The following is a 17,358-nucleotide window of genomic DNA, read 5'->3' as shown; positions in this document are numbered from 1 at the left end:
TACATGGTTTTCATATTGTACTATCACAGCTGTTATCTGCACTTACCCGTATGGGCAGTTTCATACATAAAACCATTTAGTAAGGTCAGTAGCCTGAAACTTGAGACTTCATGCTGCTTCTGTGGCTTTTATCCTGTTTAATACATCACTCGTCAGAACAGAAATAATTCAACATATGTTATTTCTAAACTGTTTTGTACAGCAGATTTCAGAAGAGCTCCATGGTTCCTGTCACACTGAGACACTGCCATTTTGGTATATTTACTGGTTTCTCTTTTATGCGCCTCTTAGGTATTTACAGTGTAACACTTCACAAAATGACATGATATTGTGGTGTATCAAGTACAACACAGTGTAAATGCATAAGTTTTTTTGTTATAATTGCACTTAATAATTTACTATTATATAACGTTACAGTAAAGAGGGGAATACATAAATACAAGTTGTCTCTTGATATTTCTTCTCTATGTAATCCATTGCATTTCTTCCTCTTCAGGCTGTGCTGAGTCCTCTTATAGCAATCGCACTGAAAATTTCTCAGATTCATGAGAGGACAGGGCGAAAGGGACCCACTGTCATCACCTGAAGCCACAGAGGATTGTTAAACCAGGGCCAAAGGAGGAACAGCAAGGAAGAGACGGGACCTTGCTGAAACATTTTAGCTGTTTGTGCCTTGTATGATTTTAAAACTTTTTGTGGGGATAGAGGGAGGTGGGAAGAAAAATTCAATATGATATTGAGCATATTCAGTTGCATCGATCTCCAAAGACAGTCGTGTATTGACTTCTTTGTTTTACCTGCAATATCTTTATTTCAGATAGCAATATAACCACAGAAAAGGCCTTAACTCTCAAATGTTGCCAGCAATGTTACAGAAAAGGCAAACTGCTTATTTTTGAATGCTATTGTAAAGGTTGGGGGAATTTCAGTTAAGGAGAGAGGAGGAGAGGTTGCAAAGCACAGACATGTTTGGTGAATATTGTTTGTGAACCTTGTCACCTTATGGTTGCTTTATGGAGACATACAAAGCAAGTCTGGGGCTTAAGAGCTTTATATTAAACTTTGCAAAGGGTGTGTTTCCTAACCTGACACCACTTCTCCTCACCAGTCTCTCCCATTGCTCACAAATACACGCTGGCAGCAGTGCTGTGTACACACTTGCACATGCTCCTAAAGAAAGGGTCATCCTATATATTTTTTTACCCTTCTTTTAAAGCATATCAATGTGACCTGTGCCTTTACATCTTCCTGAATTTTGAGACTCTTTTTTTACCTCCAGAGGGAGGCAGTTGTGCTATGGAAGCTGATCGTGTCCTTCCAGCAATATGTTGGGTGTGGAATTTTGGCTGTCTTTTGCAGTATTCCTCATGTCAGCAGATGATATTGGTGCTTACTGTGTTTGAAAGGTAAACATTGAAAGTTCAGCAGTTTTTCATGAAGTTATTATGGAAGTTTTTTAAGTCTTTGGAGCAGTGACATTCTACTTACCACAAAGTGGTAAGTCAATTGTGTAGTGAAGAGGAAATGAAAACAAACGCTAATGAATTAAATAGAAATAACTTGTTTGATACACCAGCTGGACTCAGCTTTTGTTAGATTCTGTGTTCCAGTAGATTATGAAATAAAATGTTGGGGAGCACAAAGAGAGAAGAGATGACCTGGCATAAATCTGAGAAGGACACTGGGGATACAGACATCAGCATTTTTCTGCTTGTGAAGTGATATGGCAGTTCTAGCTACAGTACTGTGCTCTGAATAAGAACACAAACACTTTATGCATGTGACTTGTTTGAAAGCTTTGCTTCCTTGGGAACAGTGTGGTCACTTGTATCATTTGTCAAGGTGGCTTTGTGCAACTTGCCTCTGCAGTGTGTTTCAATTCATTGTGGTTGTCAAATTTTAGTGCAATTTATATGACATTGCAGCAAATGAAATTGTTTTGATTTCTTTCAACACTTCTGTCAAAAAATTTCTATGACACTGAGTACACAATAAAGAGGTATGCTGTATTTCTGTCTTAATATGCAATTGTTAACAAGACACACTGCACTTTCAAGCATCCTAATAAAACTGTCTTTAATACAAATATGCTATCTACTTAATTGACTCTAAACAGATGAGGCACTCATGTTTTCACAGAGCATCTCACCTTAAGTGTTCCGGTAAGCCAAAAGAAATTGTAAGGCTTCAGTTCTTTTTCTACAGACCTTTTTTTGGAGAAGACCATGGCATTCTCACATACTTTGGACATCTTTTGAATGTAAGAATTGTCATCTTTAGAGAAGAATTGTTTAACTATTCTTTCAGTTTTCCTATAAATCAAAATCCTCTAGGTGTAGGCTAGTGAGTTCCTAACTGTAGTGTATTACAGGTGGTCAAGCATAGACATACTCTAGATTATGACACTTAAATTCAAATTACTGTGCTGCGTGGATGGATGTTCTGACAGAGACAGTCCAAGAACTTCTAAAATCTCTTACATGTTCTCTGAAAATGTAATCATTTTTGATCACATGGTGGTCTGATCATACTTATGCTTTTATCAGAAAGTTACTGGAGCACTAGCTGCAGTAGATGGCAGTCTGCTTTTGTGAAGGCAGCCTTTGTGAACAAAGGGTATGTTTCAAAAGTTCAGTACTGACTTTGTTCTGAAACAGTTTTGCCTCAGTACTGAAATGGAGAAAAAGACTGTGTGTGACTTGGAATAACTGTTGAGCAAAACCAGCCTAATCCCAAATCCACTCACCGCCCCTTTTTAATGATGATTGGCAATATTGATAAAACATAACAAATTGCTTTTCTGGACAAGAAGATGCATAAAACTTTGTAAGGCTGAAGTACAGTGTATATCTTTAATGTCTCTGGGGAAGGACTGTAGCCATTATCTCAAAGTGTGCTGTGTTTGCTCAGGTCTTTTACTTATTCATGTAAGAGATGAATGGTTGGATGTTGTTATGAGGAAAAGAAGCAACATACATGTGTTTACACAAAGATACAAGGCTCCTAAAACAGTATACATGTATAAATCTAGCAGAGAGAAAACTATTATTAATAATATCTGCCTTATCACAGTGTCTGAGGTTTTTGATGGAGACCTAGACCCTCTGTTGCTATTATTGAATTAGCAGTTTTATCAGGTCTGGAAATTGCAAGGTTCCCATGTTGTTTGACTGTGATTGTGCTAGCATTGACATGTACAGTAATTCTGTCTTCAAAAACAAGATTTTTTCTGTATCCATTGATAGGAAGATATACTGGCAACACACTAGAGAGGGAGGAGTTCACAGACATCAGTGAGAAAAACTATTTCAAGGTATATTAGCAGAGGGCTAACCAAGATGGGGCTTGGGTGGGTCCCGTGAATAAAGAGCAGCAGGTAGAAGGAGAGGACTAAGAAAGCACAGATTGCTGGATTCTACTGAAAACAGATAGATGATGAAAAATGCTAATAGCACAACAATGGGCTTGAGGGATGGAAAGAGAGAGAAAGGAAATAGATACAAGGGAGCATAATTTAAGAATTATATAATAATATACAATATTAAAGAAAATTGTCTGTAATCTCATCCATTTATTGACAGTGTATTGTAGTAATTACTGTCATGATCTAAGATAAATAGTCTACACAGTGGGGAAATAAAGCCAACTTTGGAACAGTATAAAATGGTGGCTGACATAACTTTAACAGTTTACAAATCACAATAGCTAAGAATGAATTACTGAAAACAATAGGAGAGTGTAGTGCACATGTGACTGGAAGCAACAGATTGTTTTGAGCAGTCTCAGGGGATGAGCACGGTCGTAGCTGTTTGCTGTACATACTACTAGCATCTGCTCTTCAGCATCATGTGGTATGAGCTAAGTCATAAAATACAAGCAGATTTACTACCTAGCACGGCTGAATGGTTGTTGCATTTTCCCTTGGGAGCAATGTAAAAGTTAGTGGCAGGATGAAAAGCACGTGGTGTTCAGAGACAACTTGGATGGCAGCAGTGCTCATTAGACTCACAGAATCATTGAGGTTGGTAGGGACTATCAAGTCCATCAGAAATAGGATCACCCAGTCCACCCCTTGGCTGAGCGCAGGGCCAGGAGGAGCAGGTTGCCCAGAGCTGTGTCCAGTCCAGCGTTGACTGTCTCCAAAGGAGGAGACTCCACAACCTCTCTTGGCAACCTGTTCAAGTGTTTGACCACTGCCACAGTAAAATAGGCAAACAGAAACTTTCTTGACTGTTGTGATGGAGTTCTGTGTGTATTAATTTGTGACTATTGCTTCATGCTGTCATCAGGCATCACTGAGAAGAGCTCCATTTTCTTCGTCTCCCATCAGGTACTTATAAGTATTGGCAAGATCCCCCTAAACTTTCTCCAGGCTGAACACTCCCAGCTCACTCAGTCTCTCTTCATAAGACAAATGCTCCAATCTCTTAATGATATTTGTGGCCTTTTTGCTGGATATGCTCCAGTACGTCCATGTCTCCATTGCACTGAGGAGCCCATCTGGATCTAGCACTCCAGGATGTGTCTCATCAGTACTGAGCAGAGAGGAAAGGTCACCAACCTTGACCTGCTGGTGATGCTTTTCCTAATGCTGCTCAGAGTGCCATTGGTCATCCTTGCTATGAGGGTGAATTACTGATGAGTGGTCAACTTGTTGTCCATCATGACCCAAAGGTCCTTGTCTGTAAAGCTGCATAGCAGTCCACTGGCTCCAGCATGTACTGGTGCCAGGGATCATTCTTCGCTAAAGGCAGGACTTTGAATTTCCCTTCACGGAAGTTCTTGAGGTTTCTGTCAGGCCAGTTCTCCAGCCTGTCCATTTCTGAAGGCAGGAGTGACCTTTGATCTCCTCCAGTCCTCAGGAAGCTCTCCCAGCAACCACAACCTTCCAAAAGATAACAAAGGCTGGCCTTGTAAAGGCATGGCCCAGCTTTTTCAGCACAGTACACACATCCCATGATCAGACAGCATTTCTTATTCCATGTGGTTACCTGTCCCTGCTTCCACCTCTTGTGCACTTCCTTTTAGTGTCTCAGTTTTTACAGGATGTAAATTGAATGTCGGACTGACCGTATCAAGGTCACTTGACACATGACATCCTCACTCCAGATGTTTTGGAAATAACATGCAGTGTTCTAGCTTTTACTGTGCTGTGCAGCTTCTCAGTAACTTTGCAAAGTCTCTGCATAATGATAGAATTTTTTGTCTGCTTCTATCTATCTCAGAGACTTTTTAAAAATATCTGTTTGTTTTAACACATTCCTTTTCCTCCACGTGCCTTGCATGGATTTTCCTCTCCCTACAGTTTCTCCACATCGTTTTGTCCTGATTTCCTTTCTCCTTACATCAAGTGAAGGTTTACAGGCCCTTCCCATAAGAGATGAAGTTCTTTGGAAGAAAAAATTCCTCACTTCTCTGGACTTAGCCATTATCACCACCAACAACATGGTTTGTATTTCTAATATAAATGCAAACATAAAGTTAAACTTCTTATCTTGTGGCATCCGGGCATCTGGAAGCTCTTCTGATTTGCTGCTTTTGCAACCAAAAACAAGGCTCCGGTTATAGTCACTGTTGAATGTCCAATGGGTGAACCTCTGTAACATTTTTCTTGTACCTGGCATTACAGACTACAGAGGACTGGATGCAAACTTTTGTCTGTGATCTTGCGGAAGGAAGGAACCATGTAGCAGAGGAAGGATGAGTCCAAGCCTGTCCTCTTTCCGGTACTCTTTTTCTAACCACAAGGCCACTTTTATCAGAAACAGGATACAGGACCCTCTTTCTAGCTCTCACAGCTCTTGAGTAAGCAGCAGCGGAAGCAACTGTGTTTAGAGACGGCTCGGAGGAATGAGCCTGAGCAGATTTTCCTGCCACAACTGTCCATTCTATTTGAGGAGTTGTGGGCATAATGAGTGTTGTCCCTGTAGCAGGTAGGATGTGTACTAAGGTTTCCTACTGTGTGGTTTTCTTGAATCATGAACACCTTGTATCTTATAGGCAAATACATGACAAGGTTAGTTTTAAATACAAATTTATTCATGAATTCAGTAGTAAAATACCTGCTATTATTACCCGGAAGTAAAACAAGTAACTTCAAAGACATGTGCTACAAAAATACTCAATTACTGCAAATGTTAAAAATTCCATACAAAAGCTCAGGAGTTAATACATTTTGCAAGTCAGCTAATGTTAGAAAAACACAGATGAGGACTTTCAGCCAAAACTCCTCGTGAGGCAGAAGACATTTTAAGATGGATAGCAGCACAAAGCTCCATCACTAGCATCCACCTAGCAGCATAGGAAATGACTTGTATTACCTGTGAGGTTGACTTTTCTAAGACACAGTGCAACAGTTTCTATCTCAAGACTACCTCTGTTGCCTGAGAGGCAGAAAAACATTAGGAGTTTTTATGAAAATGGCAATAGCTAGTTGGGCTTTTCATTTCTGGCCATTAAAAAAAAAAAAATATAGTAAGCAGTGGGATCTTTATTTATTTATTTATTTATTTTCCTGTTGAGTATGATTCTCAATGGAGCAACACAGTATATCATTTGATTTTGTAAGTTTAGTACTCTTGCATGCATATTTCTGTATCAGGCTGAAAATCTCAGACATCAAAGATTCATCAGCAAAGCCCATTGTACCTTTTGGGTAGAACTGCTTTGGTATCAAGCTTTAAAATGGCACTGTTATTATAGTTTCAATGAAACCAACAGATGATTTCCAACTGACCTTTACAGGGACAAACTCTAGCTCTCAGACCCATTTACTGTTACATTTCTTCCCAAAGAATCTGCAATTTCACGCAGCATTTTAAGGCACAGATCATCAGAGCAGCAAACCCTCATGCCCAGGGGGAGGGATGGGGTCTGTCCTCGATGCACCAGGGGAGCAGCAGCCCCCAGCAGGGGCTTCCCTCAGGCTGTGCAGTAACAGTGAATACATCTCTCATGCACACCTTATCGACTGGTTTTCTGAATGCTGTGGACAGCTCGTTTGCTCTTATAAGTGCTGTGGCATCTCTGAGCCCCGCAGGCCAAGTGGCCACACAGGACGTCATGCTCGGGTGTCTGTTCCCAGCTGAACGAGCACCGTGACCATGACAGGAGGCACCTCCTCACTCAGCAAACCCCTGCAGGACAGAGACCCTCCTGCTGCTTTGAAACCCCTCCAAATTCACCCAAACACCAGGATGATCAGTGCTTTTCCGGGGCAGCTTTGTGGTATGGTGTCAGGCAGCACCAACACATAGCTCCGTCCAGGTTTCCCCCGCTCTCTCCAAGGTCCCTTGGCAGCTTCCACGCTGTCAGCAAACATGTTCTTGTGTGGGTGCACCAGGATTTGGGTCCCTCCCTGGGCTCGAGTCCTGGCCAGCAGCCAATTCATAGGGTGGGGGCTGCTCTCCCTCGATATTTTCACTGGAGGACACTGCACTGCACTCGCTGTACAGCGGCGGGGGGATGTTGATGACTTCTTGCTCCTTCGGAGTGGAGACTGCTGGCAACGGGAAGGTCTGCTTTGCAGGATCTGTGCTGTCCTCATAGGACGGGGGGTAGAAGTCCGGCCTGAAAACACAGCAAGCCAACATGAAGTACACTGAGGTGAAACACGATTTGTCTCAGGGAGCTTGGTGAGGTCTGCCGTAATTCCAGAATTTAGCTGAAGCTTAAGCTGTAAGTAGAAACCTAAGCAGGGCTGGATCAGTGCAATACGTAAGCACAAAAGAGCTGGGGTCATTACCTATGTCCTTTTCCAAAATCTTTTATTAAAACACAAAATTCAGAGAAACAAGAACCTTCACCATGTGAGTTCCCACCCCTGGCATACAGACTCTTACACATGTAAGTATTTCAGCAAGTGCCAGAGAAAAGCTTGATTTGGAAAAAAAAAAAAAAAAAAAGAGGTCACTGTCTGGAGTAAGTTAAATTAGTAACTTATTTATTATTACAATTATCATTGTTTTCCACACTTTTAAAGTCTGCATTGTGTGTTCCTGCTTATCTCACCAAAATGTGCCAAATGTTGTACCCAGAGTGCTTTCAGAGCACCCATTGCCAGTGTTTCTGATGTGGTTTCCACAACAGTCTGGGGAAAGTAATCTGTATGCAGTGACCCTGTTAAAAACTTTGTCAGGCCTCGCACCAACCAGTTTAAGAAACTCTCTCTCTCAGAGCACCAGACTCTGCTCAGAAATAGCAGGGACAGTTATGCAAGAAAACATTAGCTAGGACCATATGGGGAGCTTGTTGCACACACCATTGAGCAATGTGGCTGGAACAAGCACTGTGAGAACACAGCCTGCAGCAGCACATCCTGAGCTGTCTTGTGGGGTGAAACTAGAGATGCTCCTGCAGGGTCTCCACAGATGTCAGTGCAGTTGCACCTGCTCTCCCCATGAATGGATTTGCACCATTCTGGGCAACCTGTCCTGTTTTCAAAAATAAGCCTTACATTATTCACTGGTGTGCGTTACACAGATTGATGTCCGTTTAAAAAAAAAAAAAAAAAAAGTAAAGTAAAATTTCCCTCAATGGATTTTTTTTTTTTTTTTTAATTATTATTATTTTGGATGAAAACTTTGTATTGTTTTTTTCTTCTCAGAGTACATTTAAAAAACAGCATCTGTCCCCCCCTGCCTCTCCCAGTTCATTGGTACCAGTACTGTAACACATACCTGTCTATGGTGCTGACACGGAGGTCTCTAAGGCTGGGATTTCTCATGAAGATGCTGCTGAGGCCCCTGTATTTCATGGCTTCGTGGACTGTGCTCCAGAAAACACCAGCCACGAGGAGCAAGAGCCCCACAGCTAGCAGGAAATAAACAACCAGCTTGTTGTTCCCGCATCTGCACACAGAGGAACTGGTGTAAATGCAAAGGACTCCCAGACAAATGATGGAGAAACTGAGCAAAAGCACAGAAACACGAATGAAGCAAAAAACGAACTTCATCTTTTGCCCAGAGACACAGCACTGAGCTCCCGTGTGTTGTTTGTTTGCTGGCTGTCTCAGCTCTGCTTCTCATCTTCACGCATCAGTGTTTTATACACTTCAGGATCAATTGGCCTTTGGACAATTACAAGAAGCAGACAATTTTAAGATACTCATTAACTCTTTAAGATACTCATAATCTCTTTTGAGATTAATTTGTTATCTGAAACCTACTAACAGGAAAGAAACAGAAACTTCCAGCACCAGTTCTTTGCCACTGTTATCTCTGGAGCGCTTACTGGACTGCTGTGTTCATTACATGCTACAATATGCAATGGTTTATACACTTTGCTGGCTTATGAAGGACAACCTCCATATCCATCTGTCCTAATGAAGAAGAAAGCAACACAAAACACTGCTCATAACTTCACCTTAAAAGTTTGAAGGGAAAACATACTTCTTTCATAATCATACATTTTATATCCCAGTGGAATTTGATCTTTTTTTTTTTTTTTTTCTTTGACAGGTTATTCAACTGCCTTGATATTTTTAGCAGTCCTTTGAAAAAAGGATAGATTTCTAGTTTGCAACCTGATATCATCAATGAACATATCATATAAAATGAAAATAGAAAAAACAGACTGTATAATGTAAAAAAAATGACATAGGCATACAGAAAATCTCATAATTTGTTTGTAATTTAAATTGTAAGATCGTTCCTTTTTCTTGGCTTGTCTTCTTTCTTCCTTCAATTTTTATTGACTTTCTAACTGATTTTCAAAAGGTTCCGTTCTTAAACCTGTGCAGAAACACCTAGACTTATTTTCTGAATATAATGAAACATGTAAAATTCATAGAGATGCTTACTGATATATATATATACATATACATGTATATGTATATATGTGTATATGTGTGTGTGTGTATATATATATCTATGTCAGAAATGCCAACACAGATTTTAGGTCTAAGTACTGCTACCTCCAATACAAAAATTAGTTTTTGGAATTAGCCGAATCCATGGATTCTCCCCTGGAGAGTATACTTACTAATTTTTGACAGGAGATAACAAACTCCATAATCAGAACCTCACTTGTCTATTAATGATACCTTATTTGTAACATTATCAATTATCATTTTAAATATTTTCCTCAGTGGAGAGATTAATCTGACCATGCCCAGCTGTGTAGTAAAATCTCTATTGCAGTCAGTGAGCAAAGCAGAGCAGAGGACTGGTCCAAAAAAATAGCCTCAGACTAAAATCTTTACGGTATTACTGAGTTTAATGCAAGAGCTGCTGCATGATAAACTATGCAACAGGTTATGTATGGGTAATGAAAGCTAATTACAAGAATTTTGTCAGGACAAGAAGGGCTCCAGCTCCTGCTGCTGGTGAGATTCCTGCAGCTCTGGTGGGGGAGCTCTTCACAGGCTCTTCCAGGGGGGCACTCAAGATCCCTGTCTTCTACTGGCCAGGAGGAGACTGGCCTCTGAGGATATTTCTGTCCATCCAGGAGTCCTGGATGTACCCGGTCATCTTTGTCTCACCATGGCACGCAGCCTCACATTACCTCTCATAAAAGCTCTACGGTATCTCATGTGGCATTTCATGTCTGCTCTACTAGCACTGCAATTTTCTACCCTAGCTTTGTCCAAATGTCATTTACAACAAACCACAAGGAACAGCAGCTGGTGCAAAGCTGCCATGCATTCTGATAAGGTGCAATTAATTCGAGCTCCTACTACCATCAGTGCTTCTTTAGTTTTCAGAAGGTCTGTGAAGACTTTGTAGCTTGAGGGTCTATCAAAAGGTCAACACAAAGAACGAACCCTGTAAAAAAGTCATCACTGGACAGGATTTTTCTGGGGTGGACCACTCTTAAATCACAACAAAAGTGAAAAGTCACTTGGGGCAGACTTCCTTTCAGAGCACAGCTGTGCCAAAGCTGAAATAATCCCATACCCTGTACAGCCTGCTGCAGCCACCTGCACAGCTCTGGAAAAGAGCAGTGCCTCCTTCAAAGCCAATAAGGGCATGAGCAAGTGCCAACGATCCTGGGGCTGATGTGATAAACCAGGTGAAGCGAGCCAAGTGCTTCCCACTCTCCAGTGCCTTCTCACAAGTCCTTCTGGACATGTTTTCTGTTGCCAGTTGATTTTTTTTTTTATGATCTGGGTGTCCAAAACTCATTTTTACACATAGTTTCCTGAAACTCATGGCCGCACATAGTTTCATGTACTGTGTTTTCTCTGTTTAATTATGCTGACAAGGAAATTATTTCCCTAGTGATTTATTAGGCTGATAATCCTCTTTTGAATCTCTGGTGTGAGGACATCACAGACTAATATCTCAGGATCAGCTTATGCAGTAGCAATTCACAGACGTGCTCAAATGCACTGAATCTCCAGAGTGCCTTGAATGCACAAAACTGTTGAACAGTTCCACCTAGGTATCTTGAGCCTCTGATGTCTATCTGTACAATGTTAAATCTTTCCTTCTTATATTTTAATTTAATGCAACTCAGGAATCAGGTATTGTTTATCTTCTTATCTCTCTGGCTTGGGTTATCTTGCAAAAAACCTTCTGGTATTATGGGAAATGCATTGTCTTGCCTGCTCATGGATGGATAGAAATGATAACTGCTCGGTACAGCTCCCTCTCTGAAGCTTGTGCTTCATTCAGTGCCACTGCTGCAGGTTTCTAGTCATTCCTTTTGGCTGGGGAAGTGGTTAGCAGATTTTGTATAGCAATAGCAACCTGGTTCTCAGTGCTGCATGCTTGGCATGTCCCTGAAAGGTCAAACTAAGATCCTGTTGCCTCTCCAGGAATGCACTTGTCCTCACCCAGCTGTCCCGGATCCAAGCCTGTGTCACCATGCTGGTCAGGAGCTCTGATCCTGCTTCAAATCTGCCAGCTTGCTCCAGCCTCCACCTGCCCTTAGTGATCCGCACCTGCTATGGCTAAAATCCCTGCCTGTGGATGTAGAGTCTGCATCTTTTCTTATCCCTTATCTTATCCTATCCTTTTCCTATCTTATCCCATGTTCCTGGGAACACAGTAAGGACAGAGATCCACCCTCCAGCTCACAGCAAGGCCCTTCATCGTGTTGGGGCAGCATTTTAGCAGAACGCTGATAGATACACAGAGGAGCTGTGCCTGTGCATTCATCTAAGGGGTTCTGCACTGTGTGCTAGCCCTTGCTGAGCTATTCTGTAATAATAATAATAATAGTAATTCCATTTTCCACATACTCTCAGTTCATCTGCCTAGACCACTGTGGGAAGGGCCCCCAGCCTCTCACCATCCATGCTGTGTGCCGGCACAGTTTCTGGAAACTGTGTTCCAGCAGCCCTTGGAGATAAACTCACAAGCCTGATCTTAAAGTTTTTTCAAAGCTAGGATGGGCATACACAGATGGAACTGAGCTTGGCAAGGGATGGAATGAATAACAAGAAGGGTTTCTATAGGTACATTGCTCAGAAAAGAAGGACCAAGGAGAGTGTCCCCCCTCTGACAGATGAGAAGTGTGAACTGGTAATGACAGACATGGAGAACACTGGAAAAAGGGATACATCACTCCCATTTTTAAAAAGTGTAAAGTGTAGAAAGGAGGAGCCAGAGAACTAAAGACCAGTGAGCCTTGCCTCTGTGCCTGGCAAGGGCATGGAATGAATCCTCCTGGAGGCAATGTTAAGGCACATGTAGGACAAGGGGTGGTCCAAGACAGCCAGAATGGCTTCACAGTGCCTGACCAACCTGGTGGCCTTCTATGATGGAGTGACTGCTTCAGGTGTCAAGGTAAGACCAACTGATGTCATCTACCTGGACTTCTGCAAGGCCTTTAATGCTGTCCCACATGACATCCTGATCTCCACATTGGGGAGATATGGATTTGATGGGTGGGCCATTAGCTGGATAAGGAATTGGCTTGGGGGTTCACATCCAAAGAGTAGCAGTCAATGACTGTCGAGGTGGAGGCTGGTGACGAGTGGTGTCCCTCAGGGTTCTGTCCTGGGACGGTTACTGTTTAATATCTTTATCAACAATATAGACCGTGGGATCATGTACACCCTCAGCAAGTTTACAGGTGACACCAAGCTGAGTGGAGCAGTTGGTACAACAGAAGAAAGGGATGCCATCCAAAGGGACCTGGATAAGCTACATAACTGGGCCCATGTGAACCTAATGAGGTTCAACAAGGCCAAGTGCAAGGTGCTGCACCTTGGTCGGGTCAATCCCAGCCACGAGCACAGACTGGGAGAAGAACTCACTGAGAGCTGCCCTGCGGAGAAGCACCTGGGTGTTCTGGTGGATGAAAAGCTCGACGAGCCAGCAGTGTGTGCTTGCAGCCCAGAAGGCCAGCTGCATCCTGGGCTGCACCAACAGAGGGATGGCCAGCAAGTGGAGGGAGGGAATTGTGCCCCTCTGCTCTGCCCTTGTGAGACATTTCACATTCACATTCAGCCATGTGTCCAGGCAGGAGTTGCCATCACGTAAGACTCAAGAACTACTGACTTGATGTCTTTCTGCAGACACATCTGGCTAGGATTTGTAAGGTGAAAGCTTGTCCCTGCTCCAGTTGCTTTCAGAAGACTGTTCCTCCCTTGCAGAGTTGTCAGTGCCCACCACCACAGCCACAGTTATCACACAGGTACTCTCTTGTGGCTGTGAAAGTTGGTTCACACTGTTTGGGGAAGGACAAGAAAGTTCCACTGCAATGTGGTAAAAACTTCACCAAATGAACATCATGTTCAGGATGCAGTACTTTATATCAAGCAGTAAGATAGAAGCTATTGCATCAGTGTTGTTATCTGTCCCAGCTAATAAACCACCTTAAAAAAATTTCCAGAGACGTGGCCTCTATTTTGAAAGGGTATATAAAAGGCAACAATCAAGAATTTGTATCATTTCAATCTTCATTTTAGTTATTTTCTCTCATGAGAGCATAATTTTCAATAAAATTGGAGCTTAGGATTCTAGACACCTTTCAACTACAAGAGACTGAGCCATTTGTCATTGCAAGGTTAATTAAACAATCCAGTTGTTTAATTAAACACTTTAATTAATTAAACATCTTATTTAGGCAATTAAACACCTTCAAAACATAATAGATATGTGTCATTGTGCTTTGCTATGCTTCACTAGTGAAACTATTGAGGTAATGCTTCATCCTTAAGGCTCAGCATCGTAATGGAGACAAAAACTGGGCTCTCCATCTTTAGAGCTCTTCATTTGTATCTTTCTTTTTCAGCCACTGGTTGTACAGACTCAAGTCTCCCAAAGGCATTCCAGAAGTTGTGACAGACGAAAGCAGAGGTTGCCTTGCCCAGGAGGGGCAAAGCCATGCTCAGGGTCATTTCCCGGACCGCCTTTACTTCGTACTTCCTTGTTCCAAATACTAATGGATGTTCTTCCTTCAATTTGTTTTTCCCCATAGGCTAGCAGATCTAGATGAATTTACAATGGTATTTTTCCAGTATAATTTTCACTTTCTCCCAATGTGTTAAACATACTTTGCAAAATCATCATCCTTACTTCTGTTGTTTTTTGAAATTTCAGATCTTGCAGACTATCCACATGTAGAAACACTTAGCTATTCATGACTGCTATCCAAAGCTTATGTAATTACTGTAATTCATATCTTCTGTAACACTTTTCTTTCATCTTCCACATAGTACACACTGAAATAACTGTTGATGAAAACAGCCCTTACTTCTTGCTTTTGTTTTTTTTTTTTTAATCTGTATATTTTAATTTTATAACTTGAGCACAATAGCATCTTATCTGCGTGGACATAAGCTAGGTTAATTGCTATAGAAAAAGCTGGTCATGAAGTAATACTCTGGCTCTATATGAAGCCTGTTAAGAGTTCAGATATATGCCCCTTCTATACTAGAGTCAAGAAGAAATATTCTGAAAGATGTCTAATGAAGAAGTTACGAAGGTTAAAATAATCTCTATAGCTGCCAAAAGAACCAAAGGCAGGGGCTAATCTATGCACATTGCACAGAGGGGAAGAACTGGTTTGCTTGATAAACTTGGAGCAGCGGGGAAGGGAGGAGTAGTAAAGGAGCTGTTGGCCAGGGGAATCTGCAGATCCTCCAGCTGTTCCACATTTACAGGTCTTCATATTTTTGCAGGCTGTAGAAGTTTGGAGGTTTCTGCAAGGGATCAGTCAACTCAGTGTCTGCAAGCTGTGGCTATCTTGTCCCTGAACATAACACTGTACTGCAAAGTACTGCATCTTACATAGCAGGCATATAAGGAAGAAGGAAGAGAGGATGAGAGGCTGGAATTTATGCATATAACAGTTTAATAGTCAGTGTTCTATTTTCTAATTTTCTGTCACTTGAAATTTTCTTCTATGTTGTTCTTGGTCTTTTTCTACTCCCCTACTGTTTTGCAGCGAGGCTGTTTTATTGGCAATGAGTTCCTTAGGCTGCATCAGGCTGGATGAACAGATTTCCTTTTTCTCTTACAAAACAGGAAGAAAGTTGCTGTTAATGAGGGTCAGGTGGGAAAAGGGAATAACTAACACAGCATAAAGGTTGCAGAGTAGAACTGGCTGAAGACCAAGGTCAAAAGGTAGCAGTCCACACACAGAAAAAGCATTTCTTAGGAAGTCCAACTGAGAATGAACTTAATGGATGTTCCACTGGACGGTTTGACCACTGTGTCTGTTTTGCAATCAGTATTTCACTTGAAAGGTCAGTGCTTATCCTGTATCCTGTTGAAACCTGTAAGGCAGTTTTCACATAAACCAGTTGCTAGAATTGTGCTACTCAAAAAGAAAGTTATGAAATCATACAGATTTTAATAAAACTTGTGTAACACAAACATAATTGTTATTAATATTCTTAAATGGACATTCTTTATATCAGAAATTTTTAAAAGGAAAACTTATATGGAAATTTTAATTGAAATATGTAAAATACAGAAGAAGCAGTTGTATATGAAATGATAGCGTATGATAAAAATATTTCATGATAAATGGCTTATCAGAGTCAAACATCTACCTTTTTCAGAGCCCTGCTAACAACTTTTGCTAAGACAGTTTTGCAAAGTTGCGAGTATTTAATAAGGCAACAGATATAGCAGATTGAAAATTACTGTTGATAAATAAATAGTGCTGATATATGATAATAACACTAGAAAAATGCTGTCCTGGGTATTCCTTACTAAAAAGTGAAGGCACAAAGCTTACCAAGAAGGTATCTCTGTCTTGGTGGAGGATAAAGAGCACAGAGCATTGGCTGTGTCTTCTAGGTCTCAAATTTATTCTTTCTACCCCCCATTCTTATTTTTTCCTAATTCTCTTTTCCTAACACAGTTTCTACACTTTCCTCTTTTCCTTTATATCCTAAGCTTTTCTGTTCCCTCCCCTTGTGTAGCATTTATCTTGATTTGGGTGGAGACTTGAGAACTATAGTCATATGTTTAGCATGTGCTTCACTAAGCTCATTATCTTAGAATCATAGAATCATAGAATGGCCTGGTTTGGAAGACACCCTAAGGTCTTTCTAGAGATGAGCAGGAGAAAGCTGCTCAACTCCCCCTTTGCCCAAAGCTGATGATTATAAGTGACACTAACAACTCTGACTATTCTCCACAAAGATAATATCACATTACAAGTCACATATAGTGCTGCTAGTAAAAAGTGATATTTTACCAGAAACTTCAAAACTATCAGTTTTGTTCTAGTCTTAAATGTGTTATTTTTTATGAAGTGAAAGCTCAGAATTCAAGCAAGTTTTATTCTTCCCCTCCTATTAACCTTGGCTGACATGATTTATTGGGAAGGAATGACTCAAGGAATATTGCACATCCTTATCAGTAATTCAGTGCAATTTTGCCAATAGACCTTTATTTATCAGTTCCAGTTTTGATTAAAATTTACATCTTAGGGCATGGGAAATGACTTCAACCTCTGCAGATGCTGTCTCCTTTCCATATCATACCTGCAACTAATTATAATGGCTTTGAGAACATATGAAAGTTTAAGAGTGAATGAGAGCAGAGGCAATCTGATTGTCAAAATCAGATTTCACAGACCTGTTCCTAGCCTGTGAATTTGATGATATCTATGCAAACCTAGAATTGTGAACCCAATCAGGGCTACTTTTTTTTCTTTGAAGATATTGTAGCATTATGAGATCGAGATGTTAATCATGAACATATGACTGAACTGAAGTAATTGAGTTAAATTTATTCTACAAAAAATCTAAAGAAGCAGGCATGAAATGATTTGATTGAGAGTTACAAGTGCAGGATTTTTACTGAGAAATTTTCTAAAACTGTTGAGAATAGCCTACACCAGAATGGGGCAGAACAATAGGGTGACTAATAAGCAGAAGTTAGACACAAAGTTTTAAGACACCGAGAAATCTTGAGTTTTAACATTTTTTTTGTTGTTGTTATTTTCTTG

General features: G+C 40.9%; 2 protein-coding genes and 1 long non-coding RNA gene across 3 annotated transcripts in view; 1 reads left to right on the top strand and 2 right to left on the bottom strand.

The window, feature by feature from the left end:
- Positions 1-2,086, top strand: part of PGM5 (phosphoglucomutase 5) — an 82,473-nt gene extending 80,387 nt beyond the window's left edge. The window contains exon 11 of the mRNA XM_068666326.1: positions 497-2,086. Coding sequence (XP_068522427.1) covers positions 497-586 — 90 coding nt within the window. The 3' untranslated portion in view covers positions 587-2,086. The remainder of the gene's footprint in view (positions 1-496) is intronic.
- A 5,138-nt stretch (positions 2,087-7,224) lies between these two features.
- TMEM252 (transmembrane protein 252) lies at positions 7,225-8,997 on the bottom strand. The gene is made up of 2 exons (XM_068666327.1): positions 8,679-8,997; positions 7,225-7,569 (listed from the first exon to the last, which is right to left on the bottom strand). The coding sequence occupies exons 1-2, from the start codon at positions 8,951-8,953 to the stop codon at positions 7,311-7,313; spliced, it is 534 nt and encodes a 177-aa protein (XP_068522428.1). The 5' UTR covers positions 8,954-8,997; the 3' UTR covers positions 7,225-7,310.
- Positions 8,998-14,078: 5,081 nt separating this feature from the next.
- On the bottom strand, positions 14,079-16,369 carry LOC137847795 (uncharacterized). Its single transcript, XR_011091076.1, has 2 exons — positions 16,138-16,369; positions 14,079-15,670 (listed from the first exon to the last, which is right to left on the bottom strand). It is a non-coding gene; the product is annotated as an uncharacterized lncRNA (long non-coding RNA).
- Between the last annotated feature and the right edge of the window lie 989 nt (positions 16,370-17,358).

The sequence above is a fragment of the Anas acuta genome, chromosome Z (genome assembly GCF_963932015.1).
Source record: "Anas acuta chromosome Z, bAnaAcu1.1, whole genome shotgun sequence".
In the NCBI taxonomy this organism is placed as follows: Eukaryota; Metazoa; Chordata; class Aves; order Anseriformes; family Anatidae; genus Anas; species Anas acuta.
The sequence above is the reverse complement of the archived record's forward strand: the minus strand, read 5'-3'. Positions and strand labels throughout refer to the sequence as shown.

What these genes read in the sequence shown, in the direction of transcription:
- TMEM252 (XM_068666327.1), bottom strand. Translation starts at nt 8,953, where the DNA reads ATGAAGTTCGTTTTTTGCTTCATTCGTGTTTCTGTGCTTTTGCTCAGT. An exon ending in CGTGTCAGCACCATAGACAG is followed by an intron (nt 7,570 to 8,678) that starts GTATGTGTTACA and finishes CTGTGTTTTCAG; the next exon opens with GCCGGACTTCTACCCCCCGT.